The sequence below is a fragment of the Anabas testudineus genome, chromosome 5 (genome assembly GCF_900324465.2).
Source record: "Anabas testudineus chromosome 5, fAnaTes1.2, whole genome shotgun sequence".
In the NCBI taxonomy this organism is placed as follows: Eukaryota; Metazoa; Chordata; class Actinopteri; order Anabantiformes; family Anabantidae; genus Anabas; species Anabas testudineus.
In genome coordinates, this window is record NC_046614.1 from 13,659,140 (window position 1) to 13,681,527 (window position 22,388).

The following is a 22,388-nucleotide window of genomic DNA, read 5'->3' on the forward strand; positions in this document are numbered from 1 at the left end:
TCTTTAAACACCCTGAAGATGACCTCAAACTCAACTTCAGCCAATGCCATAACAATGTCTGAACAGCCTGTTAATTTTTTGTTGCATCGCACAAAGGGTTGCATCATGTTTTTACATTCCTGCATCATCAAAATCATTTCAGCGATGACTGCCCAAATGACGTGACACCCATGTGAGTATAATGCAATGTTGATGTAATGTTTCCTTCCCCCAACAGGAGTTCTTTGATTAGTGTAATTTGAACAAATTGCATGTTTGTGTTAGTGTGTGCAAAGTAACAACTCCAATATTAATTGTTATAAAATGTTTTTTGTTTTTTGCTTTTTAAAAGAGGTGCCATTAAGAAAAAAGTAAATAAGAGAAAGGAAACAAACAAGCCAGGTTGTACTGAGTGGCAGGTGACACACAAGGAGAGAATGCAGCAAGACTCTCGTTGTCATTTAAGGGGTTACCTTCAATACGATCTCAAATGTAAACATACTAGTGAAGACATAATCTGCATAGCCTAGGACCTGGAAGGCAACAAGATGTTTGGAATATTATTGGGGTGTGGTTAGTCATAGCACGGACAGGGGACACAGGGCATTTACCTTCAAAACGATCTCAACAGTAAAGATAGCCGTGAAAGCATAGTCAAAGTAACCAAGTATCTGCAAAAAGCAACGTAGATGTTTAACAAAGACAGTTCATTGTGCAGCTTCATACATAATTATACAAGATGAAAGAGGCATTTTCTGGAAATGGGTATGTTAGAGTAAACACGGCACAGTAAATCTTCTTGTGCAGTGAAAATCATCAAAGAAATTAAGCAAAGTCAACATAATGCATAACAATCATTACAATGCATAAAAAACGCTCACTGCCTGAGGGTTATTTATACAACCATAGTGGTGTTTTGCCTGTTTTAGCTGGTAAAATATGAATGCACTCTGATATTCAGATTCACAATAGTAATGCCTAAACTATAATATATATTCTAAACATGTTATAAATACAAATACAATAAATTATGACCTCATAGAAGTAGAATCCTTGGCAGAGCTGCTGTACTGGATTGGGGTATATTGTGCAGGTGTACCTAATAAAGTGGCCAGTGAGTGTATGTATCTTCAGTGACTTTGTGTAGGCAGTGTTTGGAAAACTCCCCTCTGTGGTGCATTTGAGGACACTCCGTCATCAGATGTGTGAGTCAGCTGCTAAATGCATTGCCGTTTAAAAAACATTTTATTAGAAAAAAAAAAAACAATTCCAAGACATCAAAAATACTATTCAAAGGAATAATGTGAAGCTTCTTGCATTTGGTTGCTGCCGGCAAGCTAACACTTAAATTATGATTGTAGGAAAAGACCAACGGGGACACGGTGACCAGATGTCAACTTTAAATATAGGCAGACCACATTCTGAACAATCTGTCCTTGTGTCCTGACAGGAACAGTCTTTGTCCTGACAATTACGGTGAATGGATGTTTAGGGAAAAAAATTAAAATGCAAGTAATCTTTGGGAAATGTGTTGTCAAGGACGAGGTAGATGACGTAAATGTGCAAGGAGAATAAACTGCCTACATATCCTCTCTTTCAGTCGCCTTTTGTCTTTTGTCCTGACTGTGGTGTAAAGGAGAAATAAAGCAATGGACAGAAACAGCAGCTTTAGCCTGTTAAAAGAGAAATGGGCTTCAGGCCAACATCAATAAACACAAAAAAACTATTTCTTTTTTATACTTGTATCATTTGTTTCACAAACTTCTCTAGAAATGTCTGTACATATATTTTTTTCCTTGGTCATTGTAATTTGCTGAGTAACTTTTTCAATAGTGTTGTCAACAAAAAATCTCACTTAACTGCCTTTGACATCAAATCTTCTATTCACCTTGAACAAATTGCGCTCATTAGTTTACATTACTGCTCAGGAGTAATGCAAAGTACGCAAGTTATACTAAATGGCTAAAACATGCAAAACAGCCACAACATCCTTTCAAAGAATCAAAGATTTATGTTGCAAATACATCTAAAAATGCTTTAAAAAGTTATTTATTCAAAATGTTAATTCACCCACTGTGCCATTCATCGCTGCACTGCATCTGTTAGAGGCCATGACAAGTTTCTGTGAAGGCTTCATAAACTTACAATATTGCGAGCAGAGAAGTTTCGGATTGGATCCTCAGCAGCGAGCGACACAGAGCTGAGCATGATGAACACCAGGATGAGGTTGGTGAATATATGATGGTTGATGAGTCTGTGGCAAAACACACGAACCCTGGAGGACAAAGGAAATACAGCACAGCAAGAGACCCCGGCTTGGTATGAGACACTGTTTATGTACGTGTACAGTTTCTGTCAAGTGTTTTTCTTACGGGTTTGTATTGCTGAAGATGAAGAAGGCACTTCCTTCTGGGATAGGAGTGATCTTCTCCTTCTTTACCAGCTCTGAGATGACCGGTCGAGGCCCTGATGGTACTTCTGGATCCTCCTCCTCCACTGCAGTATCATCATTTTCCTCCTCCTCATCCTTAGAGTCAAACAGAAAGTGTGATATGTGTGGCAGTGAGCATAACATCTCACACTTTAAGGAAATTTACAGTTAGATAGAAGAAGAAATCAAGGATACCTTGTCATCTTTTTCATCATCCTTTTTGTCACTGTAAACAATGAAATGTGTTTATGAATGATAGTTGGAGCATCCATCTGAGCATTCAAACATCTCAAATACTGACGAATATGATTTGAGATCAAGTAGTCACCCTTTCTTGTCTCCTTCGTCTGTGTTGAGAGACTCTGCATCTGCCAAGTTGTCCACAGCGATAGCCAAGAAGACATTCAGGAGGATATCTGACCAAAGGATTCAGTGAAGGGCGATTGTTTTGGAAAAAGTAAAACACCACATGCTTATACAAAATACTTTTTTCTATATATCCAAATATATATAACAGCAGCAGATGTCTGGAGCAGTTTCAGGTATGTTGGTACATGTGAAAGAGGATACAGTTTCCACAGATGAAAAGGATGATGAAGTAAAAGCACACAATCATCCCAGAGGAGGAAGGGCCTCCGTATGCCATGATCCCATCGTACATAACAGCGTTCCAGTCTTCGCCAGTCAGGATCTAAAATCAATCAGAATATAAATATAAATAATTATTTTGGTTTTGGCACCATGCCTACATTTATCCATTGGTTTCTTTAAATAGCTCATCTGAATCTGATTTCTGAGGCTGATATTGATAGTGATATTGATAAACTTCGTATGAATTCATTAGACTATTTTTAAAAAGTCCTCCCGTGACTTGTCGGCCCAAATGCTGCACATTGATTTATCTGCAGTGAGCTAATACTGGCCCAGCTCTATTTTTTTTCTCTACAGCCTCTGAAACGTCAAACAATTCTTATATTTATACAAACAATTGTAGAGCAGTTTGTTTTTTCCATTTTTTCTGCACTGTCAACACATTTTCCAGTGATACACTAAAAGGCAAATGCTGCATGTTTTCCACTCCGATGATGTGTGTACAGTTGTAGTGTGAGCTGCACCTGGAACACAGTGAGAAGAGCTTGGGGAAAGTTGTCAAAGGTACTCCTCTTGGTCTGGGTTTCATCAAAGTTGAACTTTCCACCAAATACCTGCATGCCCAGCAGGGAGAAGATGATGATGAACAGGAAGAGCAGCAGCAGCAGGGAAGCAATAGACTTCATGGAGTTAAGCAGAGATGCCACCAGGTTGCTCAGTGACTGCCAGTGACTACGAAAAAGGTTGAGGAAGAAAGGAGTTGTGTGATTCATCAACACCACGCATACTATCCAGTACACACATACTTACAAACACAGCATGATAATGACTAATAATGATACTGATACCGTGTAACTTTGAAGATCCTCAGCAGGCGGACACAGCGGAACACAGAGATACCGAGAGGAGACATGATTTCCAACTCCACCAAAATGGTTTCAGTGATTCCTCCACACACCACGAAGCAGTCAAAACGGTTGAACAGGGAAACAAAATAGGCTTGTAGCCCGAGACTGTACATCTTGACCAACATTTCACATGTGAACAGGGCTAGCAGCACCTTGTTGGCCACATCTGAAAATATTAAACACAGAGAGAGGCGAGGGGTATAAGGTGACACATGATGAGCACCAAAACACATTATTTATTTAAAACATTATTTATTTCAATATTATTATATTAATTATACTTTAATTCAATTGAGGATGTTAATTAAAGTTAGGTGAGATATTCTGCATTTTGTACTTCAACATTTTGTCATTTTGAAACTTGACTATCATGAGTACTGCAGTACCGGTCATACCCTGCACTTGTGTCAGCCACAAAGGCTGGTTATAATGCTCTGATGATATGGTGAGGGTGTTCAGGAACACCAGGATGATGACCAGCCAGTAGAAAGGCACCGATTTGACAGCCAACCGGCACTTCCTGCGGCAAAACCTGTTCCAGCGGCGCCAGCGCCGACTGCGGTAAGAGAAAGGGATGTTAGTACGAAGAATAACGCTAGTGTGACTCACTCAGTAATTTTGAGAAACACAGGAGCTGTTCACATAACTTATAATGTCTAAACCATAACAACGAAAGCATCACCTCTATAAGGAAGTCTCTACGGTTCATTTCCATTAATAATAAGAATGCAGCGCATCGAGAGGGAAGGGCCACGGGGGAACCGCATCAATATACATTTTGCAAGTCATACTCTACAGTAAATGAGCTGAAAAATACTGTGCAAGGCTATTCTCTAAAAATACCTTATGGTACATGCTGACTTTATAAAAGCTGTTGATTTATTGTCCCCAGTAAAGTCTCATTAAAATACAATAAAATGAAAGCCAAGCACTTACAAATAAAAATATGTGTGATCACATGCAGGAACAGTAGTAACAGCCCCGATGTATGTATGTATGCATCATGCAGACCCACAAATATACTGACCTGAACTTTGACTTTGAGATTTTTTGACTGAAAGAAAGAAGAGTTTGTTCAAGTTTACACACAGTTAGCTTGTTAGGAGCATTGATTGGTTATTGATAACATAAAACTGTGCACAGCTCCATTTGTTATGCAGCACTATAGGAGAGACGGGAGTCATTTGCTTTAACAAGTTTATCATCATTATTTCTTTTACCCTAAATCAAAATAACTATTTTGTGAAGATTGTCGGTGAAGTGATTTTAATGTAACAGCAGCAATCCTGCTTTTGAAAAGGTTTCTCGTGCAATGTGATGTTCGTTCTCACCACAGAGGTCCGCAGCATGGTGTCTTTTCATCCTCCCCGTTTTGATTCTCTGTGTTCACAGATTCAGTTTCGCTGGCTGGGACACTCGCTGCAGCAGCAAATAAAGCAGACATTAACAACAACAACAAAAAAAAGCATAAGAATCTCTAGTCAGACACAGTTCAGTGCATCTCAGGTGGAAGAAAGTGTTCACATGAAGCATTAATTCAAAGGCTTCATAATTATTTGATAGACTTATAAAACAAAATTGGCTTTTAAAACCTAAGCTGCGTTGTAATTATAAAACTACCTCACAGTAAAAAAAAAAAAAAAGCGCTTAGCACTGCGGCTGTGCATCGCTGTCATCATTAGTATCATTTACCGAGTGCTGAAAGGGAGCTGACATGGGACAGGCGAGTGGACAGCTGCTCTATGAGGGCTGACTGATGCAGACAATGAGAACCACGGGGATAATGGGAACAGGATGAGGAGGACAGAGCTCTTAAAGCTGTCTCTGAAATGCTACACTGAAAGTAGTGCCAGCACTTTGGAAAGACTCTCTGTGCAGACAGATGATGATTAACTGTGTGAAACGTCTCGGTGCTTTAATTCGTAGTGTATGAGCGAGCGTGGCGTGTGCCGCTGCTGCTGAGCTTATGTAGACGTGTTGGCTTTGATTCCTGAGTGGTTGGACAGCTCTCAGCTCTGAAAATAGTGCTGACTGCTGGAGTAGTGATCTGGGTTTAGCCCTGTTTCCTATATTCACACTGAGCCACTTCTTTTAAAATGGGACATGGGAAGGAAACAAGGCGTGCCCGCTATCATATGCAGCTGTATTTCTATTGCAAATGAGACCAATTTAGAACCAGTCAACCTTTTACAGACAAAAACAGGAGGAAAGGGGAGTAAAAAGACTGAAAGGCTGCAATGCTCAACACAAGGGTTTTACATAATAGTATAATACACAATGATGAGACACACACTGTATGCACACGCAGTCACAGACTCACTCAGACACTCAGCATTCATCCTGGATGCTCCAACTTGGCTTGATGGCTGTTCAAACTGATTACCTAATTTCTACAACCATCTATTCGCCAGTGAATTGAATTGAACATTTAGTATTTAAGACGAACACAGTAATGTTCACTAATTGAAACACATTTTAATTTCTTAGTACAAGACGGAAAGCAAGAAAACAGTAGAAAATGCATTTTGAGGTTTTTAAATAACCCTCCTGAGAGTTCAGACTGAGAGAGTTTCGTCTACTGTAATAACTTTGAGTGGGAATTTTTCTGTATGAGGTCAGTCTGAGCATCATATTTGTACACACACATATGTAAGAAAACACACACAGAGACACAGTAGCTAGATAACACAAAGGGAAACCACAGGATTTACCATGAGTGTCGGACGACTGGCTGAACCACCCAAACCTTCCTTTCTTCTTCTCAATAAGGTCAGCCAGAGTCACCCCTTCATGAGTAATGCATGCAAGCCCATGCATTCAGACACAACGGCACAGCAGAGGGACATGGAGGGCGAGAATGGGCTGCTATCAAAATGGGTCAGAGCAGACAAGCACCACAGGACAACAACAGTATTCAAAATATCAATATCCAACAATGACAAGAGCAACAGGAGCCGCAGGGGCTGCAGACACTGAGGAGGGCAGAAGAACAACATGGAGAGCCGTTAGTCACAAGGAACACCTGTAAGTGGCCGAGCCCTGTTCTAACATGTTACAGTGCAAATGAAGGCATTTGCATGTTAACATGTTAGTAAGGACTCGTGTATCATTGACAGACACCAAAAGCCAGGATGGATGTTAAAGAAAAGCCGTATGGAACTTCCTCCTCATAACACAGAGCTTTTCACTTTATAATAAATGTTTGCTGTAATGATGCTATTTAGACTAATTAGAGAGGAAATAACTAACTTCATACATGAGGTACAGTAGCAAGAAAACATATCTAAACCTTTAGGGATTTTATGGTTTTCTGAATTAATTTGTCATAAAACATGAACTGATCTTCATCTGACACTCATCAATGAGGGGATGAAACAACTCTGAGAGACAGCCAAAGACTTGAAGTCATCATTGGAACTGGGTAAAACATTGAACTAGCAGGGCGTCTATGGCAGGACACCACGAAAGAAGCTTTCACTTACATTTACCCACTAGCACATTGAAGTTTTTATAATTGTTCTCAATAAAGACATAAAGATCAGATTTTTTTGTGTTATTATTTTAGGCACATTATATTTGTTACTCTTGACTTAGATGAAGATCAGATCACATTTTATTGCAAATTAATTCAGAAAACCATGAAATTCAAAAAGGTTCACATACGTTTTCTTGTCTCTGTATAAGACAGGTGGGAGAAGCAACAATAAACGAACAGGAGTACATTAAAATAAATAAGGGCAGAGACAAAATCACCTCACACAAACACCTTTTACATGTGTACATGTATACATTGTTTCTGTGTATAGCTGAGAAACAATGACGTGATCTACTGCCTGAATGTAGGCCAGACAACAGCATAAATATTGTTCCATTATGTTATGTTTTGTAGTGTAATTGATCTTTTACATGTGACACCAGAATAAATTACGAGTTATCTGAGATGGGATAAATATTTCAGCTCCAAAGAAATAATATTTTCTCCCACTATGACATGCTACAGATTTACAAGAGAAAGTTTGGAATTACCACAACATTATTGTATTTTTAGAGTTAAATGTAATAAAATGGAAATCAAAACACAGAAAACATGTTTCTCATTCAACTGCACCAATTTAAATAGCAGGCAAACCATCTAAAACAATAATTACCTTTTACAAGATAAGTACCATTTGCTACTAAGTGTTATCTGCAACAAAAATCTGTTTAGGTTTTTTTTTTCAGAAATTTAGGTCGTAACTTGGTTATGCAAAAAAAAAAAAGTTAAAATAAGTTTAGATTTTCTCTTCCTCCATCAGGACAGTGACATGTCTATGTCAGGGTAAATTAGAATTCATTAATTAAATTAAATCAATCTATGTTCATCTTGAGAAAGGAAGCTTATTATTATTAAAGGTCTGCCTTCACACAAGTCAAGGTTCACATCAGTGAAGCGATCTGAACCCCATCTCGGTTGTGAGAGAAGCTGGATCAAAGAATTGAGGAACGCTGCCCATCCAGCAAAGCAGACTTTTAGGAAGTGCTGCAGAAAGACTGGAAGGAAATCACACCTAAATATCTGCAAACACTGAAACACTGACCCGTAGAAGGCAGTCAGACAGTTACTGCAGCGATGGCAGCAAGTTTAACATGCAAAATAAATTATTCTGTGTTCAACTGCGCTTCAAAATTAATTGCTGTTTTTGTGTTTTGTGATCCATTTACAACCATCTGATTAAATAAAACCAACACACAAGTGTGTAGATATTTCCAGACTTTTTCTTGCCAGTGTATGTACATACTACATTTCCTGGTTATATTAAAATAGGCTTTGTTATAGATGCAGAAATCACGATCCTTCCAAACTAATGATAATCCATGCTCCTGAATATTTTCCTTAATGTGGTAGGAACACTTTCAGTCTTCTGTGTTCTTGTGATTGAAGCGCAGCATTTTCTCTCAACCACATCAAGGAGGGAGTAGGAGAATGTGCTTACGGTTGCGCTTGCTCTCCTCATCAGCCTCATCCTCGTTGTCTGGGTCGATGTCTTCGGCCTGAGTGATCCAGTCCAGGTAGCCTTTCAGGTCCTCCTCCAGTTGCTGCTTCTCCCGCAGCTTCTGGAAGTCTCCACGAGCTTTAGCCTTTTCTCTCTCCTTGGAGAACTCTCTGGGTTTGCAGAAGGACACATAAACAAAACATGCAAACAATAGAAATAGACAGGAGCAAATAAATAACCAAAAACACGCACACAAAGAGGAACTACTAACTCACAGCAAACAACAAAGAGATTTTTCCACACAACATGAAAATACAGACCTTGTCTACACTACAGTCTAATAATAACACATTTACCACATTAAATGAACATATGCTGTGTATGTATTATCTGTATATGATCATACTCCATATTGTATTGTACTGTATATGTTCACATACTTCAGTCAAAGGCTTTTAATCTGAATGTTTCAGGTTGACTAAAATGTAAGAGTGTCTGAGTTTCTGAGCCCTAGCCACTGGAGGGAGATGTACGCCTTCCAATGACAACACAGTGCTATATTTAGGACCCAACAGTACAGTAGCATATCCTTCAAGCGAGCATCTTAATCATACAGAAAAGGCAATTTAGGTAGACAGATGGTTTCAAGAGACATGCAACATTTGCACAGCCTCTAAATCCATAGATTATATGAATCAACAACTGTGGAAAATGCGATATTTGACGGTTAGGAGGACAAGATGTAAATACTAGATACTCAGTGCACGGTTGGATTTTGTCAATATAGAGGAAAATATGTGTTTAGGCTGTGATGATAAAACAACACTGTAAAATTAACCCAAAAACAAAGACACTAGATGATACAGATAAAAACTGCATTTAGAAAGTTAATGCAGATAACTAATGACAATCTCAAGCAGCTGGCTGAACTGCATATTAATGATTAAGTTAACCTTGTTGGCTTGTTAAAAACCAGGCTGTGCTGGCTGGTCAACCATCCAGAGTTAATTGTACTGTAATACCCCACCCCCACTCCACAGAGCTGGGAAAGCAAACTGGGGTTTGAGAGAGCTTAGGAGCGCAGAGGGAGTGAAGGGCGAGGAATAAGATTAATTTCTGTCTCAGGAGGTTGGTTGGGTTGGGGATGGAGTGGGGGAGGAAATGCTCACTTTGCAGTTGCCATGGAAAGAACGTGATGCCAACGGAGGTCAGAGAAGAATGCCTAAGAAAGCATTTATGGCAAAATGGTAATCTCAAAATGTATGTAGGAAGATTGTCATCAGTAACTTACATCTACTTCTCAAACATAGAAAGCAGTGCCAAGGTGCACAACAACCCACAGCATACAGTCTTTGCACACCAAAACCACTGCACTCACTGACTCTTACCCACTCAGCACACCTAACACAAGGTTTAACACGAAAAAGGAGCCCAGTATGATCAGGCTAACAAAATAAATCCAAGGCGTTTCCCATCCAATGGCGTCGTTAACCTATAGGAGTCAAAATTAACCGGTTAACAGGCAGAAACACAGACAAAAACAGAGAACCTCCGGCCTGCAACCAAGCAGAAGTTCTCTGTCTGTAAAGAAAAGAAAGTGCTTACCCGCTCAACACACCCAAAACCAGGTTAAGAACGAAAAAGGAGCCGAAGATCACAAGACTGACAAAGTACACCCATGGAAGCTCAAAGCCCATAGCATCGTTCATCTGGAGGAACAAGCATCAGCACAGAGGAGGGCAAGAGAGGAAGAATAAAGAGAAAGAAAAGAGTGAAATAAGCCGTTAAAGCTAGAAACTGTCAGAAAAGAAGAACAGAGTACAAGTTAAATGGTAGCTTGTCTACAGAAGAAGAAAAACAGGGATTTTGCAGAAATGCTGAGTAGCGCCAGGATGGCATCATATTGTTAGATGAGTTGTTGAATGCATTCAATCATTTAGTCAATCAATCAAATCAGAGTGATGAGAACTGCCTCAGGAAATTATCAGCAGCTTCATCATCAGAATGTCAGTCGCATTACCGCTGCGTGTCTGATCCGAACAGACATTTAAGGCTGAGGGTGTGTGACAGTCGCAGGTTACTGAACTGTGAGGACAGAGAGAGGGACTCACCCAGTACAGCACGTCTGTCCAGCCCTCCATGGTGATGCACTGAAACACTGTCAGCATGGCAAACAGGAAGTTGTCAAAGTTGGTGATGCCATTGTTGGGACCTTGCCAGCCTTCTCTGCACTCTGTGCCATTGGGGCATTGTCGCCCGTGCCCTGAGATCGCACATGGAGCTTGTTCTTCTTCAAGCAGCCCATCTACAGAAAGACAGAAAAATCTGAGTTTGACATCATCAGAGTGTATGACGTAAAAAACACGAGACACGATGGTGGAAAATTGAAGAATGTATGCTTTCTGTCATTATGTATTATGATTTAAACAATAATAAATAATAACTTCTATCTCTTACAGATAGTCAGGCTACTTTTGATAAATCTATTGCCCGTTACAGTACTTAAAATGCACAGTGACTAAAAGGCTGATTTATTACCTGTGCCAGCAATATAGCAGGTTGCGTGCATTTTTCCGATGAAAAGCTCCAGGCCAATAATAGCATAGATGATAATGACAAACAAGACTAGGAGGGCAATGTGAAGGAGAGGGACCATGGCTTTAATGATGGAGTTCAACACCACCTGTAAACCTAAACAAAATAGAGAATAGACACATCATATGAAGAATGGCTTTACTTTGTACAAGTGTGTGCAGAGTGCATGGAACGGAAAATATGGAGTTTCTTCAGTTTTTTATTCTGTAGGTTCATTCTCTTTTGCGAATCAGTACTGCCAGATTTTATTCTAATTTCAGTACATCTTGAACCACATGTATTTCATAAATATGTCAGGAATGTTTACTCTGAGTTCGTTGCACCTAGAGCTCAGGACTCTAGGGTGCTCATGTTGATGTGGAGTAGATTTTTGAAAAACAGTCCTGCGGGATGGCACATAGACCATCTGGACTTGTCATGTGTAATCCTAGTTTAGCTTTACTTGAAGAAGAACTAAAACTGTTAAACAGCATATTCAAAAAATGTGTGGTGCGTAAGTCTTATGCTTTAGTTTACATTGGGTTAACAACGTGTATGTGGTGCTCAGCAGTTCTCACTACTTACTGGGTACTCCTGAGACCAGCCGCAGGGGTCGCAGCACACGGAAGGCTCGAAGGGCTTTAACATCAAATCCACCTGGTTTACCTCCATGTCCGTGCATCGACGGATGGTCTTCCTCTCCCTCTCCTTCCCCCTTGTCTTCTTTGGTCAAAAATTCCAAGACAACACTGAAAAGTCTGTCGGAAAACAGGGAAAAAAAATCACACCCACAATCAATCACAAGTATTTTAATCATTGATTAACAATTTCAGCCCATTTCCAAACGATTATGTGCCAATTGTCATTTGTTATGTAGTGTACTGTTTGAGCCTACACTGAATATATTATTGAGGTTTGAACTTTAAGTTGATGTTCTGGGAAACTGTACTGTGCATTTAATGCTATTTTCTGACACAAGCTTAGTTAATGTTAATATCATTTCCTTTTGTAATGAGTTTGAAGATTTGTCATCTTGCTTTTCTAAAGCTCATTACTCAGACTTTTAGTGTCTTCACACTAAATCTTAGTGAAACTCTTTGTGTCTTTTATTTTACTGTGGATTCCTTGAAGCAATTTTTGGTTGTAAAACTGTTTTGTAAGAAGTGTGATCAGTTTTGACTACAGCCACCCACAAACCATACTGATATCACCAGGATGCAGTTGGATTAAGATGAGTACTACATATATTCTTGCACTTTGATGTCAATATATATATATAAAAAGTTACCAAACACATATTTAGATTCACTGGCTAATATTTCTGACATATTAAATTGAAATTACATAAATACAACTCTAGTATACAGCTGATAAATGTACTACCGGTGGGTGTCCCACTGCCGTCACAAAGCATTAAAGAATTGAAAGAATCTCTCATCATTAAAGAGGACACTTCATGACAATCAGTTAGATCTTCCTCACCTAGCCAAAAGGGGAAATCATCTTAACATGCATCACATCAAAGCACAGTAACTAAAAGCAGTGAATGACGCTGCCAATAAGAGCTGAGAGGAGCTCTGAGGACCTATAGGCACAGTCTGCTCAGACTTATGTTATAGTGAGTCACGGCTGTAAGACCGACCGCCTGCCACGGGTTTTATTACTCATCCACTCATGTTAAAAAGTCCTCATTCATATATCGACATCTATTTACTGCACATATCTAAGGAGAACGACCTTTATAAAGGTGCACATCTGGCTCCTTTACAACTACAAGATTATGTGTGTCAATATTTTATCTCACTATTAAAAGACCCACAGACTCAGGGACTGTGCATGTTAGACCCATTACTATGAATCGTGTTCTTTATATTTACATTATACACCATGCTGCTGTCTTTTAAAAATGGGAGTGAATTGTAAGTGTTGTGTGCATGCTTCCATTTAAACCTGCAAAATAATAAATAATACATTTTATTTTATTGAAATTGAAATAACTCCTGGCCACCAACATGACGATCCAAAAGTCAGTCTTTTTGCAGGTCTATTTTGATCTTCACCAGTTGTCTTACCAGTATTTGTCTCACCAGCTAGTTTCTAACTATGCAATAAAGTTAGTAAATTAGGTAAAAGACACTAAAATGAGTCTCTGTGGAGAGCATGAATTAAAAAAACTAAAATCAAACACAGCTTTCACTAAATACTCAATTTTTCTAACTTCTCTTAAATCAGACCTGCTATAATGTTTAAATACAAGACACACAAACACAACATACAGAAACTGTTTCAGTGCCATTTTGAGATATATTTTGACATCAGGATCTGGACGTTTTATTTCAGTGATTTAGCAGCAACAGTCACTCTTCACAGCGAGAGCAGTCGTCTTTGCAAGTGACTGCATGACAGATCAACCCTGCTGCTGCATGCAGACCGAGCTCTGACCCAGCTACCCACTGGACTGTGTGTATAGAGGAAAGATAAAGAGAAGGAGAGAGAGGAAGGAAGACAGCAGAGAGGAAAGAAAAGGTGTGATAAGGATGAGGATAACGAAAGGAGAGTGAGCAGGAGATAGGAGGGCAGCGTGAGGTGGGGAAGTGTAAAGCATAAAATACAACCATTTGATTGAACATCAAAATGTAAGGGGGAAGTAATAAGACAGAGCAGCGGAGACAACGCAGAGCAGGACGGGAGAGTGTGAGCGAAAGACAGTCGAACAGAGGAGAGGGAAAGAAGGGAGGGAGTGTTGGAGAAGAGATGGAGTATGGAGATGGTGACTCACTCCAGTGGTGGTAAAGCTCTGATTTATTCTCTCTGTCTTTTCTGGGTCATATACTGTGGGTGTATGAGGGTCTTCATTAGCACTTGGCTGCTCACAGCAGAGGCTTAAGCAACTTTAACACTGACTGCCTCACTCTGAAACACAGTAAACTGCTACTGTCAAACTGAGATCAAAGTTCAAATCCTAACATCAAAGAAAGATAATGAAAATCTTACGAACACATCTGATATGATCTCTAGACAGACACATAGGTTTACTAAAGTAATTGAAAACGTGAACTTCAGGACTTACCCTATGACGACAATGACGAAATCCAGCATGTTCCAACCGTTTCTCACATATGCATTCTGGTGCATGACCAAACCGTAAGCGATAATCTTTAGAAAGGTCTCAATTGTGAAAATGATGAGGAAGGCATACTCAACTTTTTCCTGCAGACACACAAAGCAGAACAACAGATTTTTTAAATTAGAATTAGACATAATGAATGATCATACCACAGCGTAAGCACGTATTAAAATCATGAGTTGGGTAGTCAACACAGACAGTAAAGGAGATACAGAAGCAAACACAGACAATGATGAACACAATTCATGAACGTGGTCGATGGAGTAACTTCCTGTAGAAATGCCAGGGACAGTAACAGTCACCTTGTGCTGACCTCATTCTCAACTGATTTAGTTCTCACATTTTCCAACAGTTGTCTCAGCACATATCCACAGGGCTGTGTGAAGACCACGGCAATATGAGAAACTGTTTTTGAAATTTAAACCCCAGTAAAAGTAGTGAAACACCTTCTCTTTATTTAGAATAACTTTGGGATTTAAGTCTGATTTGATGCAGCAAAGCAACCTAAGAGAAGTAGAGCATACAAAGGAGGTGTCGTTATATTGAAATGCATCATGTTCATTTACTTCAATTCAATTTTATTTATCACAACAGAATTATCTCAAAGATGAAAGTGGATGCACAGCTGACCGCTGACCTTCTGAACATCATGTGAATGCCTACAAATCTGCAGGATGCACGTTTTTATATGATAGGAATAATCATTGAGAATATGCTGAGAATAAATGGAAAAGGTTGTTTGGCACTGCAGCAGTGTTTTTCTGACAGTTACCTTCTGCAACTAAACAATTTGCCGTTGTGAAAGAAAAAAATGAAGAAGACGAACAAATGAAGAGAAATCTGCATCAAAGAGCTGTAAACAAAAAGGCTAAAACTATGAGAGAGCAGAAGCAGGAGTTAGAAAAGAAAATAGATGTTTTTAGAGGGTATATAGGGTTTACAGTCAGTGATGTAACTCAACGCTGCGCCTTTCTCCAGTTGTTTCAAAGACAGAGCACTGGAACATTGAGCCATGAGGTTAAGGTCAGCTAGAAGTGAAGCTGACAACAAAAGTACACATTGCTAGATAAAGGTGATACGCACATGTTAGTGCAGCGAGATGTGTGAGAAGCTGAAGCTGGACACGCCACACAGTGACTCAGCTCTTTAGGACATTCCCAGGACCTCCCTGGGGATATGAAACCAGAGCGGGCCCTCCTAATTCTTTATGCATGAAGCAGGTCAATGTAAACTCTGCACACAGGCCGACATTTATGACATTTGTCTGTCAATGCAGCTGTTCTCTGAATACATTAGACACAGCCATTTAACTTTTCACATGGGAAACTTACTGGACTCTTATAGTACACAATATAGACAAATACGCACACACACACACATCTACACACACCCACATTATAATATATATAATAGCCTCTTCCGCCTGAGGGAGCCCTTGAACCCCTGCTCTGTGTTCTCTGCAGACAACATAAATGCAAAATCACTGTGGACTGCAGGGCTCGTCTTCCCAACAGTTTACTGCAGATTGTGAGAAGCACTTAGCCCAAAAAAAGAGACATGGACCTCTTTGTTGGTGAAGTAAAAGGTTGAATTAAGCTTACGGCTGCTGCCTTTATGACAGAGCATGCTCAGGCTGCAGGGAGCAGCAGGAACAGAACGATTCATACAAGGGTAGACGGAAAGTGACAAAGAGACAAGTGAACAATTTTAGAGGCATTTACAGACAAATAGGACAGACACGGAACTGCTGTTGCAGCAATCTGCTGATGTCAGTAAGGCTTTGTTTTTATTGGTTAATACTGTACATAGAAATACACAAACTTATACAGAACGTCTTCTGTACGTATACTGTACCTGTCATCATATTAGTGATGTAAACATATTTTCGTTGTGAACTGAAACTAAGCAACCCAATATTTTTTGAGGTGTGGAACATGTAGTATAGCAGCACTTGAGCAGCAATTGTAACAATACTAAAATCAGCATGTAATAAGTCAGAACAGCTTTAGTTTCCGAGTGACTGTAAATCTGTGCAAATTGCCACTTCCTGGTTCACGAAAGCATGTTAAATATAATAACAAATGATAACCATTCCCTCTCAATTAACCAGCAATTTATTTCATTCATGATCACATTGAACTGTTAGCAAAAATAGAAAGAGAAAGAAAGAGAGAAAGAAAGAGAGAGAGAGAGAGAATGACACAGAGAAAAGAGAGTGAGGAGAGAGGCCTTTGGGGATGACCATAAATATCTCTGACTCATTTTAGTTTATTTGTGCTGTAAAGATTTACTGTAGTATGTTTCCTTTGCTCAAACTTTATATGCATATGACACAGACACACACATGCAGCATGTAATACAACTCATGATGAGCAGGACACCACAAGGCATTGTACAGGTTCCTCTCTGTCACAGGATCAGTGGCTCAACTCTACTCATCTGACACTTTCGCAGAGCTCAGGTCACCACCGTGACAAAAGGATGCTAACCCGCTGAACCATGCATTCTCCTACATAACTCGACATATGATTTAGCCAGGCCGACAGTGCTGATGTAAACCTATTACGAATTCACAGGGTCTATGCATGCTTGTGTGACTTGTGCATCTTCCACCACACTACACACAGAAAATCACTCATTTAATTTGGTGTTTACTAATAAAGAGAGAAAATAAAAATACAATTAAACATTCAACACTGATTCAATGGTTGGTATTGCTACCATAATCACAAAACTGACCATATCCCATAGAATTAGTAACGCTTGAAACCTGTAAAACATTTTATTTAAATTTTTGTTTTTGTTCACACTGTCACCACGTGGCTTATGCTGCTGGCCCAAAAGCATTTCTGTGTATGTTCACAATTTTAATCTAGATGTTAAGCCAGCCCACAGTCCTTTCCTGCCTTTCACCTAGTGCTGTGAGTGCCTGAACCCAACTATAAAAGATTTAGTAATATTGGAGTCACAAAGCTGGACAGGATGTTGTAGGTTGGATAATTTGAAGGATAAAAATATGTTTTTGTGTCATTTCTGCTGAAATTGAACATATATTCCTTTTGTTAACAGAAAACATAAGGTTTTACTTATGTTCCGCACTAAAATGTATTTCTGAGTTGCAGGTGTATAAAATATTTCTACATGACCACCTGAGTGTTAATGTATGTGATGTGAGTGTATAGAACATATGAGCGTGTGGCATCAAGCCCATCGTCACATGAGTCAGGGTGAGATCATGAATGTTTGATATGTGTGTGCAACCAGAGCGCTTACAGGCAGAGTAAACACAACAAGCTATAAGAAGCAACACCAACGAACCAATGCACAGTAAACACGGGAAACACAACACAGCTAATATGTAACTGTGAAACCAACCAAAACCTCTGCAGTTTTCAGCCATGGGACAGTCTGAGAGCAGATAACTCCTGAGTGTCACAGAAATGTGATAATGCCATTTGGATCTGCACACGATGGGCAGACACAGATTCTGCAGGACTTCCCACATCACTTTCCTGCTGCATCTCCCTCCTCCACACCCTCTCCATCTCTTTCTAACTCTTTTTACTTCCCCTGTCTATATAGATCAGTCAGTGCCATCCAGCCAAGCCAGGGGGGTGAGGGCAGCCAGCATTTAGAGCTTCTTCACCGCCTACTCCTGCAGGTTTGCACAATAAAAAGTGTGCTTCAGTGTGCGGTCTATATTGGGATGGTTGTTCAAGTGTGTGTTATGCATGCGGTTTATCTTGAGCATCTCTTAATAAAACACTGAAACATTGCCAGTTTGTACTACAGTACTTAAATATTAATTTAGCAATGTTCATTTATCATGATACGTTGTTTCCCATCAGTAAGGTGAAATAAAAGCATGCTGCATTTAAATTGTTTGGTTGCTAAGTAATAACACACAGACTACATCCAACAATTAAACAATAACAGCAGTGACAATGACAAAATGCCTTGTTTCTACTTGAATGCATTAAATTGAAATCCAGCAACTAGATGACAAAATGCAACATAAACACCCATCTGTTGCAACTGCTGTGTTGTATTGCTGTGGTTATTTTCTTTTGTCGTTCTTGTCTATAGCTGGGCTAGTGTTTTTGTATGTGGAGTGTATATACAGTATGTGTCTTTGTGTGTACTGTATGTGGCTACACACGTTTATGTGTGTGTGTGAAGCGCTGTGGTTGTGGGCAGGAGCTGTGTGAGGATGTGGATGTCACACTGCCAACAAAAACACTCCAAGTGCAGGTCATAACCACACTACCAAGTACACTTCTTCACAAGGAAAGAAAGCATCACACTGAATATACAGTATGTTGCACAAGGTGGCTGGTATCACTTGGTTTTGCCCTAAAGTTCCAGGATCTATACACAGTTGAACATTGATGTAGTTGCTGTATTGTGAAGTAGCTGTATTGTTTTTTTTTTCACTGTGTAAAATGCTGCAGGTGTAAGAATCCAAGAAATAAACACAGTTTTAGAGCTAACATCTACAACACAACAAGAGATGTACAGAGTAGCCTCAAGCATCTAATCTGCTGAAGTTGTATAGAGGCTTTAAAGTTTAGTTCTTAAAGTGGGAACAGAGTTCATTAGCAAAACCATCCAACCAAATGCAATGTTAATGGTGGAGAACAAAGCTTTTTAGTCAAGCCCATGCACTCAAAAATGTCATGTCAAAATCAATATCAACACAATCAAATACAAATGACTACAATTTGCATATTTTATAATTTGCAAAGTGTATCTGTGATTGGACAAAAGAACTGATCCCTGATATTCAAGTGAGATCCCATAAACCATACTTCAGGTGTTCAGCTGCACGCTGCACATCTAATTCTGCTTCATGAGGTACTGATTAGGTGATCACCAAAAGCAATGTGAAAAGATTGCGTAGTGTTATATTTATGATAAACATAAACCAGTTCACAGTATACCACAACCCAACAAATCTGTGACTTCAAAGCAAAGAAAGCAAAAGACAACAGAGAAGAACACTGGTGTCCCACTTCGTATGCTCAAAGCGCTCACTGACTGCGGTCTTTTGGTCTACTGTCAGTTGTCTGTGGGTGGAGAACCCACACCTGAGAGAAGACATTCATCATAGATATGTGACATTTATCTAAAAATCATCCAGAAGTTTTAGTGCAATAAAGTTAAGTGAGCCAATCATTCTCTTTGTAAATTAGGGATAAACAAAATGTATTTATTATTATTAATTCAATAATAACTAACTGTTAATTCATGGAAAAGTGCAAGTGTGCGATCTAACCACAATATGGTACATACTAGAATGTGACGTGTCAAAAACTTCCCCTTTAACAAGTCTTGCTTAACGCACACACTAACGCTGCCGTTGTGCTTTATCATGGCTGCACTTTCACACAGTATCCACACAAAGCTAACACAGCTCTGACTCGCTCTTCACTCTGCCTCTCTCTCTCTCTCTCTTGCTGTCTCGTCCTCAGTCAAACAAACATGCTCTCACACTTGCACACACATGCAGAAATACACATTCAAGATAACGAGCAGGGACAGAGCTAGTGTGAGCCACAAATGAGCAGTTACGTTAAGTGACTAAACACATACTTCTACAATCATCTCTATGGGACTCCACAGTCCAGACGTTGCTGCTTGTGCCAGCCATTACACACTCACAGCCTGTTTCACCGTGTGCACACTTACACTCTTCTGCAACACGAACGTGCAGTCAAAACACAGACTAATGAACCTTTGCAGCGGTTATCATATGGAAATATATGCCAACAACTCCCCGTGCATAGACAGATATTTCATTGAATTTATATTTGAAGGATAAATTAACATGGACCCTCATAATCAATCAAGATAAATTCACAAACATCTGTTCAAAGATAGATCAATACATATTAATATTATCATTCCTTATAGGTGTTTATGTATAATTCTGTTTGCTCATAACAACAGATGCGTAAGAACTGTGTCAAGTGGGGAGATAACTTGATTTATTTTCTTGTCATGGGTTCCTATTGTTGTGTTTTCTGCAAAAGATTAACTTGGTATACAGTTGGACAGAATGATTCTATTAAAGCAGTTAATGTAGAGGAATGCCATAATTTATCACAAATCTAACCTTAACAGAATTGTAATTCTTTTGTATGACAGTAATATGCACATACTTAAAATATTCTGAAAAGGCAACATGGAGGATGATATGAAATCACTGACAACATTATCAGATACCAGCGAATACAAGGTTCATTGTATTGGATGCCTTTCAGCTGCCTGTTATCACACTGAAGCACTTGGCCATTATGATCCCTCCACAGACATGGGCTTTGAGTCAGTTTGACACTGTAGTATTGTTTCATGTACAGCATTACCATCAGAATTGCCTTCTTCTTCTTTGTTGTTGCTGTTTTTTGTAAATTTCACACTGTGTATTTTACAACAGTATTGCACGTGTTGTTGTGCAAAGAGGCCTGAGAGTTAATTTAAAATGGTTAAACTGTGCAAGTGTCAATGTGAGTTTCAGAGAGTTACTGATAATACTGTAGATCTGTGTGATTAGTAGGTTTGTATTTGATCTTGTTACGGGAGCTTCTGTTGCCTGCTGACAGACAAATGATGTTTATAGACTGCATGGCTAAAGTAAGTTTAAATAGAATATGCCACAAAGGTAAACGATAGTTTAACATAAAATTGTCCAGCACATGCAGCAGTGACATATTTCTACAAAGCCTTTTTCATGTCAGTAAAAAATGTCCCTGAATGATCTGTTCTGTCTGGTTGTGTTTCATAGTAAACACAGTAACATTATATTGTGTTACTACGAGAAGACTAGCATCCATCTGCCATAAGAGTATTAAAGGGTATTATTAAAATCTACCAAAATCCAGATACTTAACAAACCAGACACCAACATCTGCAGCATGTAGCAGGAACATATGGTTGTGTTCATCAGTCCAATTACATGAAATCATTCAGCATATGAATGTGAAACTGATTCAAACTGTGAGTTCTCAGCTGGCATCCAAATGATCTTTCAGATATCAGTTTGTGTGCGGACATTTCAGCCTATACATGTTTGTGTCCTTTTGTCCCCAGTAAAATAAATAGCTCTGCGGCTCCGGAGTTATGCAATAATAGTGATACGGGCAAACACTACATGATACCAGACGCAATTCACTGCATGTTGCCTTACGAAGGATGAGATGTATGAATCATATTCACCATGAAAAGGTCATTGTTTTGCTCAGCTACCTTCAGCAGGAGCTGCCTGGGGTGTTGAGTCTCAGATAGATAAGTCAGAAATGACCTTAAAGCAAAGACAGGAGGGTTGCAGACTATTTGTCTGTCCCCTAGACAAGGTGGATGCAGAGGAGACACAGTCACGTGCAGAATGGATTGTATGTGCACTTCTTTCTATTACTGTAAAATATAAAGCAGCACGACAGGGATGAAAAAAAATGACAGAGTGACTGTGAGTCCTGTTGGGTTTGTTGTCTCACGTGCACTCATGTATGTGTGTGCTCGCTACATCCTGTTACTCATTTGTGCCTCTTGGTGGTAGCAGGACCCCAATCTTTTGCCCTGTGTTCCGCCTGAGGAGGAAATTGCTTTCTATTTATAATGAGCTGCTGCATTTAACCAAGCCTTACTAACAAGACAGGCAGACTCATGCTATTAAGGCCTCTATGACTTTGCAGCAATGCACTCTTCTAACTCACAGCTTCTCTGCAGCAGCTAGACACTATCTACACAGGGCGGCACAAGCAAATGAACAGAATCAGTATTTTTGCCTTTCAGGAATTAATGTCAAC

General features: G+C 39.4%; 1 protein-coding gene across 1 annotated transcript in view; it reads right to left on the reverse strand.

Moving 5' to 3' along the window:
* Positions 1-22,388, reverse strand: part of cacna1da (calcium channel, voltage-dependent, L type, alpha 1D subunit, a) — a 47,684-nt gene that overhangs the window by 20,344 nt on the left and 4,952 nt on the right. Inside the window, exons 3-21 of the mRNA XM_026349376.1 lie at positions 14,527-14,666; positions 12,042-12,214; positions 11,421-11,573; positions 10,994-11,187; positions 10,488-10,591; positions 8,883-9,052; positions 6,621-6,695; positions 5,241-5,328; positions 4,937-4,963; positions 4,305-4,465; positions 3,850-4,075; positions 3,526-3,733; positions 2,981-3,101; positions 2,739-2,826; positions 2,606-2,636; positions 2,352-2,506; positions 2,125-2,254; positions 591-650; positions 453-512 (exon numbers count right to left, since the gene is read on the reverse strand). Coding sequence (XP_026205161.1) covers positions 453-512; positions 591-650; positions 2,125-2,254; positions 2,352-2,506; positions 2,606-2,636; positions 2,739-2,826; positions 2,981-3,101; positions 3,526-3,733; positions 3,850-4,075; positions 4,305-4,465; positions 4,937-4,963; positions 5,241-5,328; positions 6,621-6,695; positions 8,883-9,052; positions 10,488-10,591; positions 10,994-11,187; positions 11,421-11,573; positions 12,042-12,214; positions 14,527-14,666 — 2,364 coding nt within the window. The remainder of the gene's footprint in view (positions 1-452; positions 513-590; positions 651-2,124; positions 2,255-2,351; positions 2,507-2,605; positions 2,637-2,738; positions 2,827-2,980; positions 3,102-3,525; positions 3,734-3,849; positions 4,076-4,304; positions 4,466-4,936; positions 4,964-5,240; positions 5,329-6,620; positions 6,696-8,882; positions 9,053-10,487; positions 10,592-10,993; positions 11,188-11,420; positions 11,574-12,041; positions 12,215-14,526; positions 14,667-22,388) is intronic.